General features: G+C 57.0%; 1 protein-coding gene across 7 annotated transcripts in view; it reads right to left on the bottom strand.

Moving 5' to 3' along the window:
- LOC121474858 (kielin cysteine rich BMP regulator) overlaps positions 1 to 19755 on the bottom strand; it is a 30354-nt gene extending 10599 nt beyond the window's left edge. For 4 of the 7 annotated variants that reach the window (XM_041728002.1, XM_041728000.1, XM_041728001.1 and 1 more), the window contains exons 1-31: positions 19232 to 19754; positions 17115 to 17281; positions 16751 to 16943; positions 16594 to 16670; positions 15844 to 15928; positions 13654 to 13721; positions 13353 to 13449; positions 13129 to 13211; positions 12805 to 12898; positions 11902 to 11984; positions 9676 to 9769; positions 9463 to 9542; positions 9293 to 9386; positions 8884 to 8969; positions 8730 to 8811; positions 8343 to 8495; positions 8147 to 8253; positions 7976 to 8069; positions 7137 to 7310; positions 6908 to 6990; positions 6650 to 6743; positions 6368 to 6556; positions 5917 to 6087; positions 4516 to 4692; positions 3747 to 3832; positions 3411 to 3501; positions 3190 to 3272; positions 2993 to 3086; positions 1830 to 2003; positions 1509 to 1591; positions 787 to 907 (exon numbers count right to left, since the gene is read on the bottom strand). In XM_041728002.1, coding sequence (XP_041583936.1) covers positions 787 to 907; positions 1509 to 1591; positions 1830 to 2003; positions 2993 to 3086; positions 3190 to 3272; positions 3411 to 3501; positions 3747 to 3832; positions 4516 to 4692; positions 5917 to 6087; positions 6368 to 6556; positions 6650 to 6743; positions 6908 to 6990; positions 7137 to 7310; positions 7976 to 8069; positions 8147 to 8253; positions 8343 to 8495; positions 8730 to 8811; positions 8884 to 8969; positions 9293 to 9386; positions 9463 to 9542; positions 9676 to 9769; positions 11902 to 11984; positions 12805 to 12898; positions 13129 to 13211; positions 13353 to 13449; positions 13654 to 13721; positions 15844 to 15928; positions 16594 to 16670; positions 16751 to 16943; positions 17115 to 17281; positions 19232 to 19310 — 3436 coding nt within the window. In that variant the 5' untranslated portion in view covers positions 19311 to 19754. Of the gene's footprint in view, positions 1 to 786; positions 908 to 1508; positions 1592 to 1829; positions 2004 to 2992; positions 3087 to 3189; positions 3273 to 3410; positions 3502 to 3746; positions 3833 to 4515; positions 4693 to 5916; positions 6088 to 6367; positions 6557 to 6649; positions 6744 to 6907; positions 6991 to 7136; positions 7311 to 7975; positions 8070 to 8146; positions 8254 to 8342; positions 8496 to 8729; positions 8812 to 8883; positions 8970 to 9292; positions 9387 to 9462; positions 9543 to 9675; positions 9770 to 11901; positions 11985 to 12804; positions 12899 to 13128; positions 13212 to 13352; positions 13450 to 13653; positions 13722 to 15843; positions 15929 to 16593; positions 16671 to 16750; positions 16944 to 17114; positions 17282 to 19231 lie in introns of all 7 variants that reach the window. The other 3 variants (XM_041728003.1, XM_041728004.1, XM_041728005.1) reach the window with 3 other exon arrangements.
- Positions 19756 to 19813: the final 58 nt, after the last annotated feature.

Raw genomic sequence — 19813 nt, forward strand, 5'->3', positions numbered from 1 at the left:
AAGTCCTCTTTCTTCTGGGGTCAGCAAAGAAAAGTTTGGACTTTTTAAAAAGAACTTTGCAGACTACTAGGGTGGAAGGCCTGGAGATGGACAGGGTGTGGCTTCCTTAGCCCGAGGTCACTACGGACCATCAGGACACCTTGTCTGCTTCTTCGGCTATTTCCTTTCCTATTACCTGGTTAAAAGGGCATGAGGAAGCAGAGCCAGGTGGGGACCCCAGGTTCTAGTTCTGGCTCCAGCACTGAGTGCCTGTGCCATTTTGGGAAGACTAATCAACTTCTCTGAACCTCAGTTTTCTCATCTGTAAAAGTGGAACAATACCCCTCAGTGGGCAACAGAGAATTAAATGGAATACTGTTTATTAAAAGCACCAAGTACAGTGTCTAGAATGCAGTAGATGCTTAATAAATGTTAGTCTTCTTCTCTCCCCTTGAAGCACATCCTAGCAAGTGTGGGTAAGAACTGTTCCCCATCCCTGTGGCCTCTCTGGTCTCCCCATTACTGCTCTCAAGAAACCAGCAGCGGACAAAACTCCTGCCTCCATCGCCACCTGCTGGGCAAGATGCTCCACAAACTGTGCCAGGCTTCAGAGTCCAGGGATCTCTGCCAGTTTCCCCATTTCTCCCTAGGGTGGGGGTGGTAGGGTGCAGGCCTCACCTGCCAGGGCATGGGCTTCAGGTAAGGGTGAGAGCTAAGGCTGAAGAGGAGAGCTGGCTGGCTCTTCCAGTATCACTCCGAGAGTGGCAGTCCTACCCTCTTTTCTACCCCCATATCCCGGGAACTCACGGGCACACGTGGGGCAGCAGTGCTGGGGCCCAGGGGGCAGGAGCTGGCTGGTGGGACAGCCCACCAGGCTGGGACACTGCCGCCGGTGACACTGAATGCTGGGGGGTCCCTCAGGCTGCAGCTACAAAAACAAGTGAGCAAAGGTGGGTGGGTCCCAGGCCCTGAAAGCTGAGAGACACCCTCTTTCCCTGGGCTCCAGGCCCTTCCATCTGTCTGCTGCGCCTCCTCCTGGATATGTCTTGGGCAGGTTAAACTCCAGTGAGGCTCCCCATCTCCCCAGGGTGCCCCTCACCCCATGCCCTAATTCCCAGAGGTGACGTCCCCTTCTCTCTCCAGTTACTTGGGCCTGAACCTTCATGTGGCTGATGACCCTCCTACATGCTATCCTCCTCCTCTGCCTGCCAAGTCTCCGCACATAGGCCACTGAACATCTGCTCCAAACGGCAATTCCCTAACATGTCCCCCAACCACTTCCCAGGTGTCTCCCCCACCTCCCATACACACCCACCCTACACCCCAGCCAGGAGGGCTTTCCCACTGCCTGCCTCCCCAACTCCCCACACTTGGTGCCCATCCCACCCCACACTTCCTGGCCCTGCTTAGCTCTTCACTCCAAGTCCTGCCTCACCTTCTGGCCACAGGGGCACAGTCCTGTCTCTGACCCCCACAGTGCCTGCTCCCCACAGGGTCCAGGCTGCCCCCTTGATGTTGCCGTCACCCACCTCACAGAGGCATACTTCACACGGGTCTGCCCCAGGCTGGAAGCTCTCCCCTGGTTCATACTTGTGGCCCTCATGCTCACAGTCTTGGGGTGGGGGGCAGAAGCAGAACAGGACCAGGGAGGCTTTAGACTGGCAGGAATGTCAGGGGACAGGGTCCTCTGTCCCCGCAGTGCCCCCAGCTCCAGGGGTGTGTGTGCAAGAATGGGGCTCACTTCTCCTAGAATAGCCCGTCTCTGCCGCCCAGCCCAGTTCAAAGGAGGGAGATGTTGACCAGGGGCTGCCTCCCTGACTTCCCTCACCCGGTCCCCAGGCTCCCAGTACCAGAGCATCGTGGGCAGCAGTCACTGAGCACTTGGTGGGGCTGGGCACAGGAGCTGATACACTGGACGCGGGCACAGGTGACAACGCCCTCATGACACATGCAGGAGGAGCAGGGGCTCTTGGGGTGCACCCAGCTACTGCCTTCAGGGTGCTCCTCCCCATGAGCCAGGCAGCCTGCATCCCAGGTGAGCAGGGGTGAGCTCTGAGTCTTTGGTTATGCATGTATGCCCTTGTTCCCCCAACCCTGGGTGGTCAGCAGGGCATGTGGGTGCCAGGAGGGGGATCTGCACAGATGTGGTAGGAAGGTGGCCTGGGGCAGAGCTCCTGTCTTGGTGCAGGGGAAAGGCCCGGGGTGAGGGTCAGAACACCTGGGTTCTTATCCTATTCCGTGCGTGCTTGCTTGCCAGACCAAGGACTACAACAAATAGGAGCCCAGTACCAGCAACGGTACCTGGCATGCAGCAGGTGTGTAATAAGTGCATGTGGAAAGAATGAAAGGCTCCATCGCTAAGCATGTGCCCAAGGTAACAACCTCTCCAAGCATCAATCTCCTCATCTGTTAAATGGGGATTTCATCTGTCTTGCCTACCTCAAGGGCACATGAGATGCTGTGACAGTTCTGTGGAAGCTATACCGTGCTGAGCAGCGTTCGGGGCAAGGGCCAAGAGGCAGCCTACGAAAGGCTCATATTCTAGTTCCAGACAATGAAGATGTAAATCCTGACTGCCACCTACTAGCTGCATGACCACAGGCAAGTTATATGTTGTCTCACTGTACCTCAGATTTCTCATCTGTAAAATGAGAATAATCATAGTACCTATCTGATCGTGTGTGGATTAAATGAGATATGTGTCAAGTGCAGAGCTCAGACGCTATGTGCTCAACAAATGTTAATCGTCATTATGATGATGATGAATAGAGTGTGGTTACGAAGCGGGGCAGTTTTGAGGGGGTGATGGTCTGGCCAGGCCAGGGGCAGAGAGAGGAAGGAAGAACTGAAGACTACCAAGGAGGAGCGCTCAAGGGCCAAGGTGTGGCAGGGCCAGAAGGGCGGAGGGCGGGGGTGGGGGGCAAGGGAGAGCTAGGAGGGCAAGGAGGGGCAGGTACAAGGCATCAGACCCAGGGGCAAAAGCAAGGGGGCAGCCACATGGGGCCGGGCATACCTCTGCAGCGAGGGCAGCAGCTCCCCTGCTCTGTGACCTGGAGCGGGCAGGACAGATGAGGGCATGGCAGCCGCACACAGCTGACCTGGCCAGCCTGCAGGAGATGTGGGTTCCCTGACCTGCCCCCTAGGCCAGGTACCCCAGAGGCATTGTGGGCCTGCCCCCACTGCTACCCACTGTGCTCCCTCCCTGCCTACCTGACAATGACACCACTCACAGCTGCCTGGGGGCCCCTCAAACTCTTCCCCGTCCCGGTGCTCCTGGCCCTGGGAGAGGCAGTCTGTGGGAAACATGTTTCCTGGGCAAAGGGCTATGCCACCTTGCCCTGTACAGCCTCAGGCCGGTAGACACAGGCGGGGAGGGATGAGGACGAGCATAGGGTGCGGGGGGAGACTGGGGCAAATGGAAGGCAGCTCACTGTGGCAAACAGGGCAGAAGCAGGGTCCTGGAGAGGGATGGGGGCAGAGAGCCGGAGGACATGGCTTCTTCTGGCAGCGCATGGAACCATCCTGGGGGAGAGAGGTCACACTGCCACTTCTTGACTCCATGTCTCACCACCTCAAATGAGGCTACACACTGCCCTAGGGTGAGGTGCCCATACTGAGCCTGCCAGGCTCCAACCCCCATCCCTTGGCCCAGTTGCCTTCCACCAGATGGTACCCTGTGAGATGGGGTGGGAGGAAACAAGGCCTTCCTGGCCAGAGAGGAGGATTGAGGGATGGAAGGTTACCAAGTTTCCAAAAGGCCACCTCACCTGGCAGGTGCAGAGGGAGCAGCTGGGGTCAAGTGGGTCAGGAAGAGTCTCTCCAGAGGCTGCAGTGACCCCATGATAGAGGCACCCTGGCAGAGGAGGAAACATAAAGAGCAGCCATGAATGCAGCCTTCCATGGCCACACATACAGCTGGGCCCTGGGACCTCCACCAAAGCCGACATAGACAGGAGACATCAAGTGCGGCCTGCAGCAGCCACCAAGGTGAGGGTGGGAAGAGAGACATTGCCTGGCTGCTGAGAGGGGCAGGCATGACGGGAGTGAGGACTGGAGGTGGGATCTAAAACTGCTGGCGAGCTTCTGTCTGTAGGGCCCATGGGCAGAGGAGGTGAGGAAGGGCACTCCTGGAAATGAAGGCAAGAGGTGGGCTGGGATCAGGATCATGGGCAAAAGAAGCCAGGAGGGAAAAAAAAAAAAAAAAAAGAAAAAAAAGAAGCCAGGAGGGAAGGAAGCTTCCCCTCGTGACTGGTGACTCTAGGGTCTGGGGGCCACTAAATGGGTGGAGTCTGGTGATGTGACATTTGAGGAAGGTGACGAGACAATTAAAGAGCAGGAAGTTCTGGAAACACAAGGACCAGTTTTTTAACGAACACAACCGCTGGTCTGAGGGGACGGCAGGGACAGACAGGAGGGCCTGGGTGTGGTGTGAGGAGAGTACAGGCTGTGGGTTTGCTGTATGGCTATCTCAGGAGAGGGGGGACTCTAGGCCCCCCAGAGCTCCAGAAGGGGCAGGAAGGGCAGGTGCTGTCCTACCCTGGCAGGTCGGGCAGCAGTGTCCAGCTGAGGTGAGCGGGTGGCTGCAGCCCGGAGGCTCACAGGGCCGGCGGCCACAGGTCACATAGCCTCCGAGGCAGGTGCACAGATTGCAGGGCTCTCGGGGATCCGGGAACTCCTGGCTGCTCAGGTAGGACTCCCCTAGATACTCACAACCTTCAAGAAAGGATGGGGAGGGGCAGGCAAAGGGCAGAAAGGGAGAGGGATGAACAGTCCTCTGTTTCCATTTCGAGCTTGGGCCCTTGGGCCCGAGTTGGGGCCTTAAAGACACAGCAACTTGTGGGAGGGAAGGACTCGAGCCAGGCAGGGGAAGGGGGTCAGAGGAGTCTGGCGTGGGGGGACTGGCCAAAGGGCCAACTTCCTCCCTTTAAAGCCTGCAATCTATTGGGAAAGACCCACACAGAATCTGTCCCTAAAGTTAAATACCCAGCAGGCCACTGCCTGGCCAGAAGGCATCAATGTTCCCAATCTGAGAGCTAGAAATAGCCCAGGATGGCTTGGGAGATATGATTCAAGGTATCCTCTTTCCATTACTCTTTCAAGCCCTCTTGAAAGAAACAGAAAGAGACCGGGAGGGATCCTGGGGTGTTGGCAGCCTTGACCCGAGCAGCTTTTTGACTCTTGCTGACCTTTTTAAAAAGAGAGGGCACTTCAGGTGATAATGATGTATCGGTGTTGGCTCATCAATTATAACTGCATCAAATGCATCCCTCCAGTGGGGGATGTGGATAATGGGGAGGCTGGGTGAGGGACCAGGGAGTACATACAAAATCTCTGTACCTCCCTCTCACTTTTGCTGGCAACCTAAAACTGCCATAAAGAAAAAAAAATTAAGTCTTAACAGAAAAATAAAGAGTCTCCATCTCAAAGCCTTGGTAGGCAAAAGTGTCTGACTCGAATTTAATGTTTTATGTTTAACTGTATTAATATTGATGGTAATCTTCATTCCTGGCAAATCGAATTCATTGACAGTATGATATAAAGACTCTTTTCTAAAAAGATTTAAATTTAAAAGTTAATTTGAAGAAAGACAGTTAACTAAATAAAATTATAGGTGATAGAGGGGTATGTAGCAATATTGCTAGGCTAGTACAAGAATGACCAAAGACTGGGAAATTGGATCTTGTTCAACTCTTTTTTATAGGAGATAGAGTCACATTTACCAATGGTTAAGGCAGTGAATTTTATGTTATGCGTATTTTACAAAAATACAGCTTTTTAAAATGTATTTTTTAATTAAAAAGAAAAAGTAGGCCCAGAGAGGTTATGTAACTTGTCCGAAGTCACACAGCCAAATAGCATCAGCTGTTTTTGTTAGGTGATAGACTATGCTGGCCCAGCCCTCCCAGCCCCTCATCCCCACGGTCCCCTGCCCCTCACCATCACAGGCAGGACAGCAGTCATCCCTGGCAGGGAAGGGACACTGAGCAGGGGCACAGGCCCTGGGTTCACAGCTGACGCTGCCCTCCCAGCAGAGGCAGACGTGGCAGGCGGCAGTGGGCGAAGGGAAGCGCTCCCCGCTGGCAAACTCCTTCCCCTGGTACAGGCAGCCTAGGGGGGCAGGCGAGGAGGGTAGGAGCGGGGGCGGGGGTCTTGGTGGCTGTCCCCCGGGCCCACAGCCTCCCAGGCCAGGCGGACTGGGATGTGGGGTAAGAACCCCGACGAGGGAGTGGTGGGCTTGGAGGGAGGGGGATGCTGGGCTGGCGCAGCATTGGGGGCTGGAGAAAGGGGGACACGGAAAAAGAGGGGACCAGGTAGGGCGAAGCTCCCTCCGGCACAGAGTTGGAGGGAACAGGGGCCGGGGGCGGTGGGGGTGCCGCCGAGGCGTTACCGTCGCAGGAGGGGCAGCAGGGTCCCCGGCGCGGGTGGGCGCAGGGCGCAGGCGGGCAGGGCAGCCGCTGGCAGGACGCGGAGCCGTCGAGGCAGAGGCAGCGGCGGCAGGGGTCGTCGGGCAGGGGGAAATGCTCCAGGAGCCGGGCCGGACCCCCACCCCCCGGCCGCGGGCAGCCGGAGGAGGGCGCTGCGGGGAGAGCGCACGTCGGGGCTCCGGGAGAGCTGCGGAGGGGAGGCGCCCCTCTCGGGGTTGGCTCTGCCCCAGGGCTGCGCCGCCTACCGGGGCACTGCGGGCAGCACTCTCCGGGCAGCAGGGCCGGCTCTGGACAGGGCAGCGGCGGGCAGCGGCGGGCGAGGCACTGCACGCTTCCGCTCTGCAACGGGCGGGCGCGCCGGGCGGCTTAGTGGTGGGAGGCAGAGGACGTCCCCGCTCCTTCTGTCTCTGTCGGCCACCTTGGGGGACCTCTCCAGGTTTCCCAAGTCCCACCCCTACTCCCCTGGACCCCTCCTCCCACCCGGGGGGGGGGGGCGGACTGACCAGACAGTGACACTGACGGCAGGGGTCAGAGGGGTGAGGGAAGTCGGCTCCGTTGGGGTACTCTTTCCCTCCGAAGGCACAGCCTGGGAGATGGGGCAGCTATAGGCCTGGGAGGGGCCCCACTCCTCCCTGGTATGCCACCCTTCCAGCCCCTCCAGCCCTTCCAGCCCATAGATGGGACCAACCATCCAAGAAGACCACCCCTCCTTCTCCATCCCATCCACCTCACCATTGCAGTTGTTCTGGCAGCAGGGCCCAGGCAGAGGGTGGGCACAGGGGGCCCTGGGGCAGGCCCGAGGCTGGCAACGGGCATGGCCTTCCCGACATTGACACTCCTGGCAGGGGTCCCGGGGGTGGGAGAAGCTCTCGCCATCCACAAATACTTGTTCCTCCAGGATGCAGTCTGAGCATTGGGGTAGTGGAAAGGGCAGGAGAGTGGGGCAAGGATTGACAGTTCTTGGGGTGGGCTGAGAGCCCATCTATCCTTCGAGTCCAGAGCCACTGAGGAAAGGTCACTAGGAAGCACCATGGAGAGAGTGGAGGAGTCGTGTGTATATTGCAAGTGTGGCTATCTCTCTGAGCACACACGTGTGTGTGTGTGTGTAATTGAGCCCATTCACCTGCAGGCATGTGTGCATGTCTCTGAGGGTGAAAAGCCAAGAAGCTCATGCATGCATGTGTTTGTGATACATACCCTGACACAGACTCTCCACGAGGGCAGGGCTCAGGTCACATTGCATGCCAGCAGCCAGCCTCCCACATGCCAGACCCAAATGTTTGTGGCATGAACCTGCTTTATACTGATAGATACACAAGTATATCTGACTGGTGGGGGTATTGGAAGAGGAAATAGAGTCGGAGGGAAGGGTCGTATAGTAACATGAGGGATAAATAAATCTCTACTCTCCCTCCCACCCATACCCTGTGAGATCCAGAGAGTTCCAAGCTGTGTCAGACTGGAAACAATTTGAGAAGGCTGTTGTTTTCTAAGGTATCTGCCAAGCCCATGGGGCCATGGGAGCGCTGGGTCTAGGGCCCAAAAGCCAGACAGGTGTAAGAAGCACATACCTGGGCACCTGGGACAGCACTGGCCGGGTCCACTCTGGGGCCTGGCACAAGTTGTGGGAGGGCAGTCAACCAAGGAGCATCTCACAGTCCCATCCTGGGAGCAGGGAAGAGGGCAATGGGGTCAGGCCCCAGGAAGGGTTCAGCAGGGCAGTGGCAAGCCAGAGGAGGTACCTTGCAGCGGCAGGCATGGCAAGGGCTATCTGCATCTGTGAAGTTCTGCCCATTGGCGTACACTTGGCCATGGTAGGTGCAGCTCTCACAACTGGGACAGCAGGCACCTGGGTGGGGCAGACTGGTCAGAGCCCAGCTAACCAAGGTGGGCTGGACACAGCAGGGGAAGAAAGCCAGATCAGGGGGCAGTTCTCACCAGGGGGCTGGGTAGGGTGCTGGCAGGGAGCTGGGGAGCAGAGCACAGCCCCACACATGGGCACGCCGTCATGACAGGAGCAGGCCGTGCAGGGCTGGCCATCAGGCTCCCACTGGACCCCCTCAGCAAACTCCTCTCCATCGAGAACGCAGGCTGCAGCAAGGGAGGGCTATCACCATGGCAACCTGGACACCTCCAGCCATCCCTGACCTCCCCAGGCCACAGGACTCTGGCTTTGCCATCCCCACGGTGGCCTCTGAGCACACACTGGAATGGTTGGTGGGCCCAGCAATGCCCCCTTTACTGTGAAGGAATGCCCTTCCATCTGCAGCGGCTGGAAGCAGCACTCCTTTGAAGCTGCCCCTACCTCTCACCCTCTCCACATACCTGGACAGAGCTGAGGACCAGAGGTGGGCAGTGTGCAGGGGGCAACCGGGCACTCCTGCTCCTCACAGGAGACCTCGCCGGCCTAGGAGGGACACTGGGTGAGAGTCCTCAAGGAGTGAGACAGATCTGGGGTGTGAGAAGGCGAGACTGTTACCTGGCAGGAGCAGCGGATGCAGCGCCCACTCTCTTGGAGTCTAAAGGTCTCCTCACTCTGATACTGGTGTCCCTGGTACTCACAGCCTGGACAGGAGGACAGGAGGACCGGGGGACAGAGCTGGAGGCTGACAGCGAAGTCTCACACCACCTCGAGGCAGCCACTCTGCCTCCTGATGCTCCAACCTCCCTTCCTCCAGGATCAAGGGTTCCACCCCTGGGGTCCAGTTTGTCACAAGAAGGTGAGGTGAGAACATGACCCTCGCCCATGGGGACAGGGCTTATTAAGGACTTCTCCCATCCTACAGTCCAAGGGGGCTTCCCATAGGTCCAAACGCCTGCTCCTACCCCAGGGGCCCCTCCTGGGCCAGTGCTCAGCCCTCTCCTGATGACTCGAGTCCCCAGCTCACCATCACAGACTGGGCAGCACTGCCCAGGGGTCCTGCCTGGGTATCTGCAGGGCACAGGCGGGCAGGGCAGAGGCTCACACTGGACACTCCCATTCTGCCAACAGGGCCTGGTCAGCGTTCGAGAGGCAGGCTGGGAAGCCGGGCCCTCCCTGCCAGGCAGCCACACTCACAGCGCAGCGGCAGTGCGAGCAGGGGTCCCCAGAGCCCACCGGCTCTCCGCTGCGGTACTCCCGCCCATTTAGGAAACAGCCTGTTGGGGAAGAGGGTGCCTCAGACCCCTCTCAGGAACCACACTGCAGCATGTCATGACCTTCATGGGAGACTGGGCCGGGCCAGCCGTGAGTTTTCTGGACCCCCACTCCAGGCTCCCCTCGCCGACTCACCATCACACAGTGGGCAGCAGGTGCCAGGCAGGGGCCGTGCAGGGTATGGGCACAGGCTGGCACACTGTCGCTGGCGGCACTGAATGTGGCCCTCCTGGGAGGGGGCAGAGGAAGTGGCCATTAAAAGCGGCAGAAAGAGCAGTTGAGTCCTTGCGATCCACTTACTAGATATTGTTATGGCTTAAACTGTGTCCCCCCAAATTCATATGTTGAAGTCCTAACCCCCAGCACCTCAGAACATAACCTACTGGGACACAGGGTCGGTGCAGATGTAATTACTGGTTAAGATGAGGTCATACTGGAGTGGGGTGTCCCCTCCAATAACTGTCTTTATAAAAAGGGGAAATTTGAACACACACACACACACACACACACACACACACACACAGAGCAGCATGTGAAGGGGAAGGCAGAAGCCAAGGGACACCAAGGATTGCCAGCAAACCACCAGAAGCTAGGAGAGAGGCCTAGAACAGTCTCTGTCACAGCTATCAAGAGGAACCAGCCCGATGACACTCTGATCTTGGACTTGTGCCCTCTTGAACCACAAAATGATACATTTCTCTTGTTTAAGCCAATCCATTTGTGGCCCTTTGTTATGGCAGCCCTTGGAAACTAATACAGATGTTTAACCCAGATATTTTTTTTTTAACCCAGATATTATTGAAGCTCTGTGGCTCAGTTTACCCATCTGAAAAAAGACAATAATAGTCCTGTCCTCATAGCCTGTTATGGGAATGAAACAAGATATGGTATCTGGTGTGACAGCCACCTCTGGAAGCTGCCAAACAGTAGCTGCCGCTACTCCCCAGAGCTGTTCCCAAACAGAGACCACCCCTTGAGTTCACCACCTGCATCGAGGCTAACTATGGTCAGTCCTATACGTGGGCAGCCAGTGATTCTTCTCACAGGTGTGAGCGTGGGTGGTCCGTGTGAACAGGGTGGGAATGCACATGGGTGCAGAGCGGGTGGGTGCCCCATGTCCTGCACAGTGGAGTCCTCAGTTCTTAGGAAGCTGTCAGGGAGCTCTGTGGCTCTGGCTGGAAATACAGCCCTCCTCAGTATGCGCCCTGCTTGGATGTTAGGCTTCCACGTCCCTCTGCCGCTTCCACCCCCAGGTTTTGCCCGGACTGTTGTTCCCCACACCTGGTGTCTTTGCCCATTCAGGTTGCTGTAATGAAATCCTATAGGCTGGGGGACTCACAAACCGTGAACAGAAATCTAGTTCACAGAGTTCTGGAGGCTGGGAAGTCCAAGATGAAGGTGCCAGAGTGTCTGGTAAGGACCTGCTTCCAGGTTCCTAGACACCTGTCTTTTCACTGTGTCTTCACATGGCTGAAGAGAGGAGGAGCTAGCTCCCTGCAGTCCCTTCTACAAGGACATGAATCCCATTCATGAAGGCTCCACTCTCGGGACCTAAATATCTCCCAAGCCCCCTCCGCTTCTAATACCATCACCTTGGGGGTTAGGATGTCAACATAGGAATTTGAGGGGGGCACAAACATTTTGGAGCGTCTTTTCCCATTTCTCCCTGCTTAAATTCTACTCACCCTTTAAGATCTTAGGTAAACACCACCCCTCCCATGAAGATTTTCTAGATCTGTGCTGTCCAGTAGAAACATAACACAAGTCACAAGTCACTTCAGATTCCCTAGTAGTCAAATTTCAAAAAGTAGAAAGAAGCAGATAAAACTAAATTTTAAAATATTCCATTCAACTCAATATATCCAGAAGTTATTTCAATATACAATCAACATAAAGCATTAATGAGATATTTTACATTCCTTTCTTTCATACTAACTCTTTAAAATCCCATGTGTATTTTTCACTACAGCCGATCTCAGATCAGACGGCCACATTTCAAGGGCTCAGTGGCCACACATAGGAATGGTTACAGACTGGACAGCACAGTTCTAGACGTCTCCAGGTACTCTGCATTTCTCTCTTCCTGGAACTGTCCTTGCCTGTCATATCCTGCCCTCACTCCTGGAGCTTGCAAGCTCTTTGAGGTCATTCACAAACCCATGCTGCATTCCTACTGTGCTCAGAACTTGGCACACAGACAGGCACAGCCCCGTCCCTGCCTTCACAGTGCCCAGGGTCTGGCCTTCCCCAGCTCTGTCCTCTCCTAGTGCCTATGGGATGTGCCCAGTGAAATGAAGGAATGAATATGGTGGGCCTGGGGACAGGGAAGGGGAGGGGTAGGGGAGCAGTGGTGGGGCTCACCAGGCACTGGCAGATCTGGCAGGGGTCCCCAGGGGCAGTCCACTCCTGGCCATGCTCCCAACGAGAGCCACCTTCCACGCAGCCTGGGGTCGGGGTGAAGACGGGCAGAGAGAAGCCTGGTGGGAGCCAGCCTGGGTGCCAGCTCCAGTCTGCTCCTACCTTCCTCCACATGCCCTCCGGGCCTCCTGAGCCCCAACCACACCAGGTCATGCCTCTGCCTAGACTCCTGCGGGCTCCCAGGGCCCAGCGTGGCCATGCACACCTCCCCTGCTCTCGGTCCTCCTCATCTCTCACTGTAGGCTTTGGCCATTTGCGCCTGCTTGCACCTTCCCACCTCACACACATCCACTTCACACTGTCAGTCCTGCACCTTCGTGCAAGCTGGCCTCTCTTCCTGGAATGCCCTAGCTGACTGCCCATTATCCAGAGGGTTCACTCAGGACATGCTGTCTCCAGGATGCTTTCCTTCCTGTGTCCAGGCTGGATTAGGGTTCCTTCCCCTGAGTTTCACAGTACCTGGCACCTGCTTCTCATCCTGCCTTTGCCATGGTATTGGTGTGCAACTCAGCGTCACCCCCTAGTGGTCCACCTGGAGCACCCACCCTGTGTATCCGTGCACATAGCATCTAATAATTATGGTCAACATTTATCAGGTGTCTAGTGTCATTATCCACACCAATGGGGACCTGAGGCACAGAGTAACTCCCTCAGAGGCACACAGCCATGAAGTGGCAAGGGCAGAATCAGCCTGGGCATGCTCAGCTCCAGAGCAGGCTTGATAGGGCATCGCTTCTCCACTGACCAGCCCCCCCCCCCCCCAGGTCAGAGCCAGCAGAATGGGCTCAGGGGTTGAAGAGATGGAGCGACAGCCCTGGGGTTCCAGGGCAGAAGCAGGGCCCTTACCTCGGCAGGTCGGGCAGCAGCGCCCAGGCCTCAGGATCGGCTCAGGGCAGGGGCTGGGTGGACACTTGACAGGCACACAGCGAACCAGACTCCTCTGTAATGCACCGGTAGCTGTAAGGCCACCGGGGCTGGCTCCCAGAGAGGAGGTGGGCAAGGGCTGGACATCCTTGGGGGCGGGGCACGGGGCCGGCATGCAGGTGAACCTCACCAGCAGCAGGTCTTGGAAGGTGTATGACGGGATGGAGGAGCAGCAGGTATGGCCCAAGGTGGGGCAAGGAGTATATAAGAAGGAGCAGGGCCTGGACAAAGGGCGTGGGGACTCACCAGGCAGGAGCATTGGAGACAAGGGTTGGAGCTGGACAGGAAGTTGGCACCCTCTTCATAAGGCTGACCCTCATACTCACAGCCTGGGGAGGGTTGCCAGGATGACAGGCTGGTCAGCAGAGAGCAGGGTGAGTGGACATCACCCGGGGAAGGCATGACCCCAAGTAGGTACTGGACCCTCAGGGGCTGAGGGGGTGGAGGCGCGGGGCAGGGCAGGAGGTCACCTGGCCGGCAGACAGGGCAGCACTCCCCAGGTGGGGTGTAGCTCTCCAGGCAGTTGAGCTCTGGGCATGAGGGCCTCTGGCACCGCACGGTCCCTGCCTGCAGGGCAAACACTGAGCCCTCCCTCTGTCTCCACTGCCCAAGCTGAGTTACTCTGCTGGTCTAGCGGGCCTAGCAGGCTGTAGGCCTTGACGCCTGGTAGGTGGCAGCAGCTCTGTCTGGCCCCCAGATTGGGGGCCAGGCCTGGGGTAGGCCGGGCATCTGGGACGTGATGGTGGCGGGGCTAGCCTCTGATTCCCTTACCTGGCAGGTGCAGATGACACAGGGCTCTGGTTGCCACCTTTCCCCAGCTCTGTGGCCTCCAGGGCAGCCTGCAAAACCAGGCCGGGAGCTCCATGTTAGAGACTCATAGTACTGGAGCCAAAGCACCTCCAATGGTACCACATCACAGGGTACCATTCAGGCAATAAACAGAAATTTTTATAATTACTACAACTTTCCAGCAGATGGCAGTCAATTGTCTAACTCAAACATAATTAGATTTCCATTATTTTACAATAGATAGAAGTGTTGAGGAAAGGGTGCCTTTTTTTTATATATTTCTTTTTTTTTTTTTTAAGATTTTTAGTTTTATTTATTTAATCATGAGAGACAGAGACAGAGAGAGAGAGAGACGCAGAGGGAGAAGCAGGCTCCATGCAGGGAGCTTGACGTGGGACTCAATCCTGGGTCCCCAGGATCACGCCCTGGGATGACGGCGTTGCTAACCACTGAGCCACCCGGGCTGCCCCAAAAGGGTGCCTTTTTAAAAATCTTCACCAAAGATATCAGATGAACTAGCAGTGGCCTTAAGGCACCACGTATCCTGAAAGCTCTATGTGTGTGCATGTGTGTGTGCGTGTGCGTGTGTGTATGTGTGTGTGTGTCCCTTTTCTTTGTGATCCATCAACTCCCAAGACTCCACTCCTCATCTCTGGCCAGGACTCCCCAGACCTCACTGGTATCCTGAGCCCTTGACCCATCCTTCATACTACTAGCTGTTATCTTGCCAGATAAAATACAGGATGCTTAGTTGAATCTGAATTCCATTTAGACAATCCATACTTTTTTAGTATAAGTATGTTCCAAATATTGCATTAGATGTACTTACACTAAAAAAAAATGTGTTTATGTAAAATTCAAATTTAACAAGGCCTCTCATATTTTATTTGCTAAATCTGAGAACCCTATTTCCCTCACTATGAGCTAGTAACATCTCCCAGCAGAGCCACAGCCTCTACCTCCTCCCACTTCTCTTCATGTCACTGGCACCACTCACTGCCTTCCTAGCCTCCCACTATTCCATGGGATCTAACCAGTCCCCAGCTCCTGCCTGGGCTTTAGAAACACCCTCCCTCTGCTGCCACTGCCATCCCTGGCTCCATGCCTAGACGACTACTGTACTAGCCCGCTAAACGGTCTCTTGCATCTAGCCCAAACCAGATGAATATTCCTAAAACACTCTTTTAAACAAGCCATGCTGGTTCTGCAGCCTTCAATGGCTCCAATTGCCCACAGAAGAAAGTACAAACTGCAGGGCTTATAGCAGCAATCTGTTCCCACTGGGCCTTTCCAGACTGATTTCCTACAACACATCTCTCCCCACCCTGTTCTTGTGTCCAAAGGGCTGTTAAGTGCTATCTCATTCTGGTGAAATCTCACTTTCCCTTGAAGATCCAGCTGAGATGACCCACTGTCTGTAAAGCCCACCCTGACACAGACTTGAGTGGATTCCCCTGCCTTCCTGCCATCCCCTCTGGCAGCTAACCACATACTGCCCTTCTATAGGTCTTTTTTTTTTTTTTAAGATTTTATTTATTTATTCATGAGAGACACACAGAGAGAGAGGCAGAGACACAAGCAGAGGGAGAAGCAGGCTCCAATGCACGAAGCCCGATGTGGGACTCGATCCCAGGACTCCGGGATCATGCCCTGAGCCAAAGGCAGACGCTCAACCACCGAGCCACCCAGGTGTCCCTCTATAGGTCTTTTAATCTAGTCATTGGATCTTAAATGTTGTGTTATATTAGCTATGGTCTTCTCAACTATGTTAGAAGCTCCCTGAGGGCAGGAAAAATATCATACAGAGGTTCTGGATCAGTCCCAGGCCAGAGTCAGTATTTGCTGACTGTGCTTCAGTTTTCTGAGTTTTTTAAAAAAGATTTTATTTGCAAGAGCAAAAGAGAGACAGAGAACACCAGCGAGGTGAGGAGCAGAGAGAGAAGCAGACACCCCACTGAGCAGGGAGCCTGAAACGGGGCTCGATCCCAGGACCCCAGGACCAAGACCCAAGCTGAAGGCAGATGCCTAAACACCTGAGCCACCCAGGTGCCCCTGTGCTTCTGTTCTGAAGTCGCCAAACTACTGCCAGAGTGAATGGGCAGGCAACCTGTGGCAGGTGGAAGGTAGCCCGCAATGGCTCTGGGGGCCCCAGAACGAGTGCAGGAGGCTGACCTGGCTCACAGTGCGGACAGCATGCTCCTGGCTCTGGGCAGGGTCCTTCTGGGCATGGTTTCTGGGTACAGGTTATGGCTCCTTCCTGTGGGAAAGAAGACCCTTGGCTGCACAGACATCAGAACCCTGGAAGGCCTGCCTCCAGAACCAAAAGCTCACCCTAGGCCTGGACACAACAGAGGAGCAGGAGGCCAAGGCAGCTCGGGTACGTGGGCTCCCTTTGGTCCTAAGGCAGAAAAGAGACATCCTACCCCCACCCCCATCATCTTCTGCTTCTCTTGACCCCCAGAAACCATCTCTTCCCAGTGCTGGCAAGTTTCTAGAATGGAGAGATCCTAGGAAGGAAACTGAGAGCTTCCTCAACAGAGAAGCGAGGAAGGAAGGGCTGGAAGAAGGTGGATGTGGAACCAAGTGAGGGAGAGGAGGCAGGTATATGACAGGGACAGATGGATGAGCAGGGACAGGGAAGGGCCACAGCTGAGGGGGCGATGTAGGAAGATAAGCAGCTCCATCCCTTCTGCCCTCCATGCCACTGTTTGCCAGGCCCAAATCAGAAGGGGGGTGGGGTTTGAGCTCCAAAAATAGAGCCACTTGGAATCAGCCAGAGCCACTGGTGGCAAGGTGTTGGGGGCAGGGCAGGTGGACCCCGTCACTTAACTTCCAGCATACCAGGCTGCAGTGATGCATAACTTAAGTGAGGCAGGTAAGGGGGACAGATATGTGATGTCTAGGTGGGTCACAGGAACTCACCAGGCAGTGGCAGGTGGTGCAGGCATCTGGGGAGAAGGTCTCCCCGTTGCCATAGGCCTGACCATGGTGGCTGCAGCCTGGGGAGGAGACAGTGCTGTCACCCAGGCACTCACAGCCATCCCTTGGTGTCCTGGCAGGCAGATAGGGCAGCACTCACCATGGCAATGGGGCAGGCCGGGCTTGGGCTCACAGTGCACAGCCCCATTCCGGCACACACAGACTGTGCAGGTGTCAGGCTCCCAGCCAGCACCCTCAGGCCAGGCCCGCCCCAGTCCCCGGCACTGGGGAGAAGCTGGGCGGCGGCATTCACAGGACTCCAGCTGCCTCACCCTCGCCTGCAGCTCCTTGTTCTGGGGGAAAGGGGTAGAGGGGAAGGTAGGAGGTGCTGGCGCAGTTCCCACCCAACCCTGCTTTCTTTTAACAACACAAGACCTAAAAACAAAAACAAAAACAAAAACAAAAACAAAAAAACCCACAAGACCTGCCTCCCCCTGCCCACACTCACAGGCCCCCAGCAGTACCTGCTCTCTGAGTGCCATCATCTGGGCCTCCAGCCTTCCCAGCCGTTCCTCCAGAGGGCGCCACTGCTCCTGGGGGGCCCCAGCAGGGGCTGAGGAGTGGGCTGGCTCCTGCTGCTGGTAGTCCTGGATGTCAGCAAGCTCAGGGGGCTCCCTGAGGATGACCCCACCTGAGGGGTACAAGAATCCAAGGTGGGCCTGTGGGTAAAGGGCTAACAAGGTTTCCTGGGTCCTGTCTTCCAAACCATGCAGGGGAAGAGGGTCACCCTGTGCCCTACCCCTGTCCACCTGCCCACCCACCTTCCAGAGAAGAGATATGGTCTGTGAGGGTGCTGGAGTGAAAGCATGGAAGAAAAAGGGAGAAGGTGGACAAAAGTCACCCAGACCAGCTTTCCCAAGTAGCAAGAACCTCTGTCAGGTATCATCCCCAGGGACCCTGACCTGCTGGGGACATGGAGAGACTAGAGCAGCCCGTGCAGGCTGCAGCCCAGGAGAGGGAGATGCTGCATGAAAGGCGGGGCTGCTTTAAGGGGCCTGCAGTCTCATGTGAGCAGACCTGGCCCTCCAACCCCCTGTTCTCATCCTGTCCTCATCCCATCAGCAAAGGCACTGCTTCCTGAGAATGTGCACAGGGAGGGGCAACCGCTCCCTCTGCTCCACCTCTACCTCGCCCCCAGCCTCGCCACTATTTCTGGGCCTGTGGTGGAGGGGTTTGCGGATCCCACTTTGGGACCCCCCACTGCATCTGACAGAGGTTCTTGCTGCGGGGCGGGGGTAGCCTGACGCTGAGGACATCCCATAGCCCAGATCCTTCCTCTGGGTGAGGGTGGGCAGTGGAGGGTCTGGATAAGGAAGAGGAGGGAGAGGGGAAGGTCTTTCCTACAGAGGCAGCTCATTAATGAGGCCAGGCCTGGGGTGGCTAAAAGGGTTTCTCGCAGACACCAGTCCTGTAAGGCAGAGGCCGTGTCACCCACTCCCCACCCTGGCTTCTCCAAGCAAGGACTGGAGAGTCTAATTTGAAACCTAAATTGTCTTCTCTCTTCCAAACCTGCTTTGGCCTGCCTGAGTTTCTTGTCTTGGTTGCTGCCATCCCTACGGACTCAGAAATCTGGGGCTCAGTTTCCCTCTTGTGTACCCCCCAACGCATCAGCCTCTGGTCTCAATCAGTTGTCCTCGACCCACTCCTTCTTCTCCTCTCCACTGTCTCCACTCGGGAGGCTGAATCAGAGGCCTCCTCCCTGCCTCCACCTGCTCACCTCTGGCATCACTTCCCTACGTCTGACAGTTCCCAGTGGTAAGTCCAAATATGACCTTTTGCAAACGCCACCCATCTTTTCAGCCTGCCCCGCTACTCCCCACATCTGGGTTCTAACACCCCAACAAATGCCGGCACCCAGCCTCCCGTGCACATTCCCATCGCCTCCCTTTGCGGGGATCCTGTCACCGGGAAGGTGGTGGTATGGCTCCTGTGGGGGCGCGCTTCCCGGGCCCCTGCCGGCGGCTGAAAATGAGGTCTCCGCACCATAAACCCTCCATCCCGACTTGTCACCCCCACCCCCTCGGTCCCTCCTCAGGCCACTCCTCCAGGCCTACTTAAGCAGGCCCGGTACGGGCGTCAGGGAGAGGGTGGGGGTCCTCTGGGACCCTCAGGGAAGACAGGCCAGCCGCTTGCCTGGAGATGGTTTCACGGAGCCCGACGCTCCCCAGGGAACTGTCCTCGGCGGCTCCCCGGTCCCAGCCGGCTGCCGAGCCCTTGCACTGACCCCTCTGTTCCGGCCGGGCCCCTCCCCCAGGAGAAGGCCCGACAGACTCAAGTCAGCCCCCGGAGCGGCCTCCTTCTTCCCCACTTTCTCAAGGCAAATAATTAACTTCAGACTCCCAGACTCCAGGGCAGCCTCTCCCCGCCGCTGCCTGCAGGAATTCCTCCGAGCCGCGGCAGGAAGCCCCCGCCCCCGCCCCGGGCCTCAGCCCGCTGCGCCCCACACGGCTCGGCCCCGGCCCCGGCCCGACGGGGAGGACCGCGGCGGCCCGGGAGGCGCTCGCACCCTTCGCGGGGGCGGGGGAGCCGCCCGCCCGCCCCTCCCCGGGCCCCCGCCCCGGCCTTCGGCGCCCCGACCTACCTCCGCCCGCCGCCGAGGCCAGGGCCAGGCTCGTGAGCTGCAGGACGAGGGCCAGCGGCGCGGCCCGGGGCCCGGCCATGCTCGCTCCGCCTCGCCGCCTGCGGTCGCGGCTCGCGGGCGCCGGGGGGCGGGGTGGGGCCGCGCCAGGCCCTCCCACCGGGCTTTGTTCAGGGAGGGCTGCGGCTCCCCGACGGCCCGCTCCGTTTGCCCTGGGGTTCCCAGGTCAGCTTCCTTCCTGCTCACAGGAGAAGATTGTGCTGGGTTCAAAACCCTATGCGGCCAAGTCCCTGTGCCGTTAAACAGACGCCTAATCGTGCCTCAGTTTCCCTGTTTGTAAACTGGGGATTATAACTTCTGCTTTACAGACTGGCGGTGCAAGTATATAAATAACTTAGGGTAGTGGTTGGCACATGCTAAGTGCTCAGTAGAAACAAGCAACAGCAAAGGTGCTGCTCCAGGCCTCTGAGATCTCCTGCTTTCCTCCTCTTTTGTTCCGCCTATGCGTTTCCTTCCTGGACTCTACCCACCACCCCTACCACCCCAGGAACCCCAGGCTTGGCCCTAAATGCCAAGGCCTCCCTT

The sequence above is a fragment of the Vulpes lagopus genome, chromosome 13, assembly GCF_018345385.1.
Source record: "Vulpes lagopus strain Blue_001 chromosome 13, ASM1834538v1, whole genome shotgun sequence".
NCBI lineage: Eukaryota > Metazoa > Chordata > Mammalia > Carnivora > Canidae > Vulpes > Vulpes lagopus.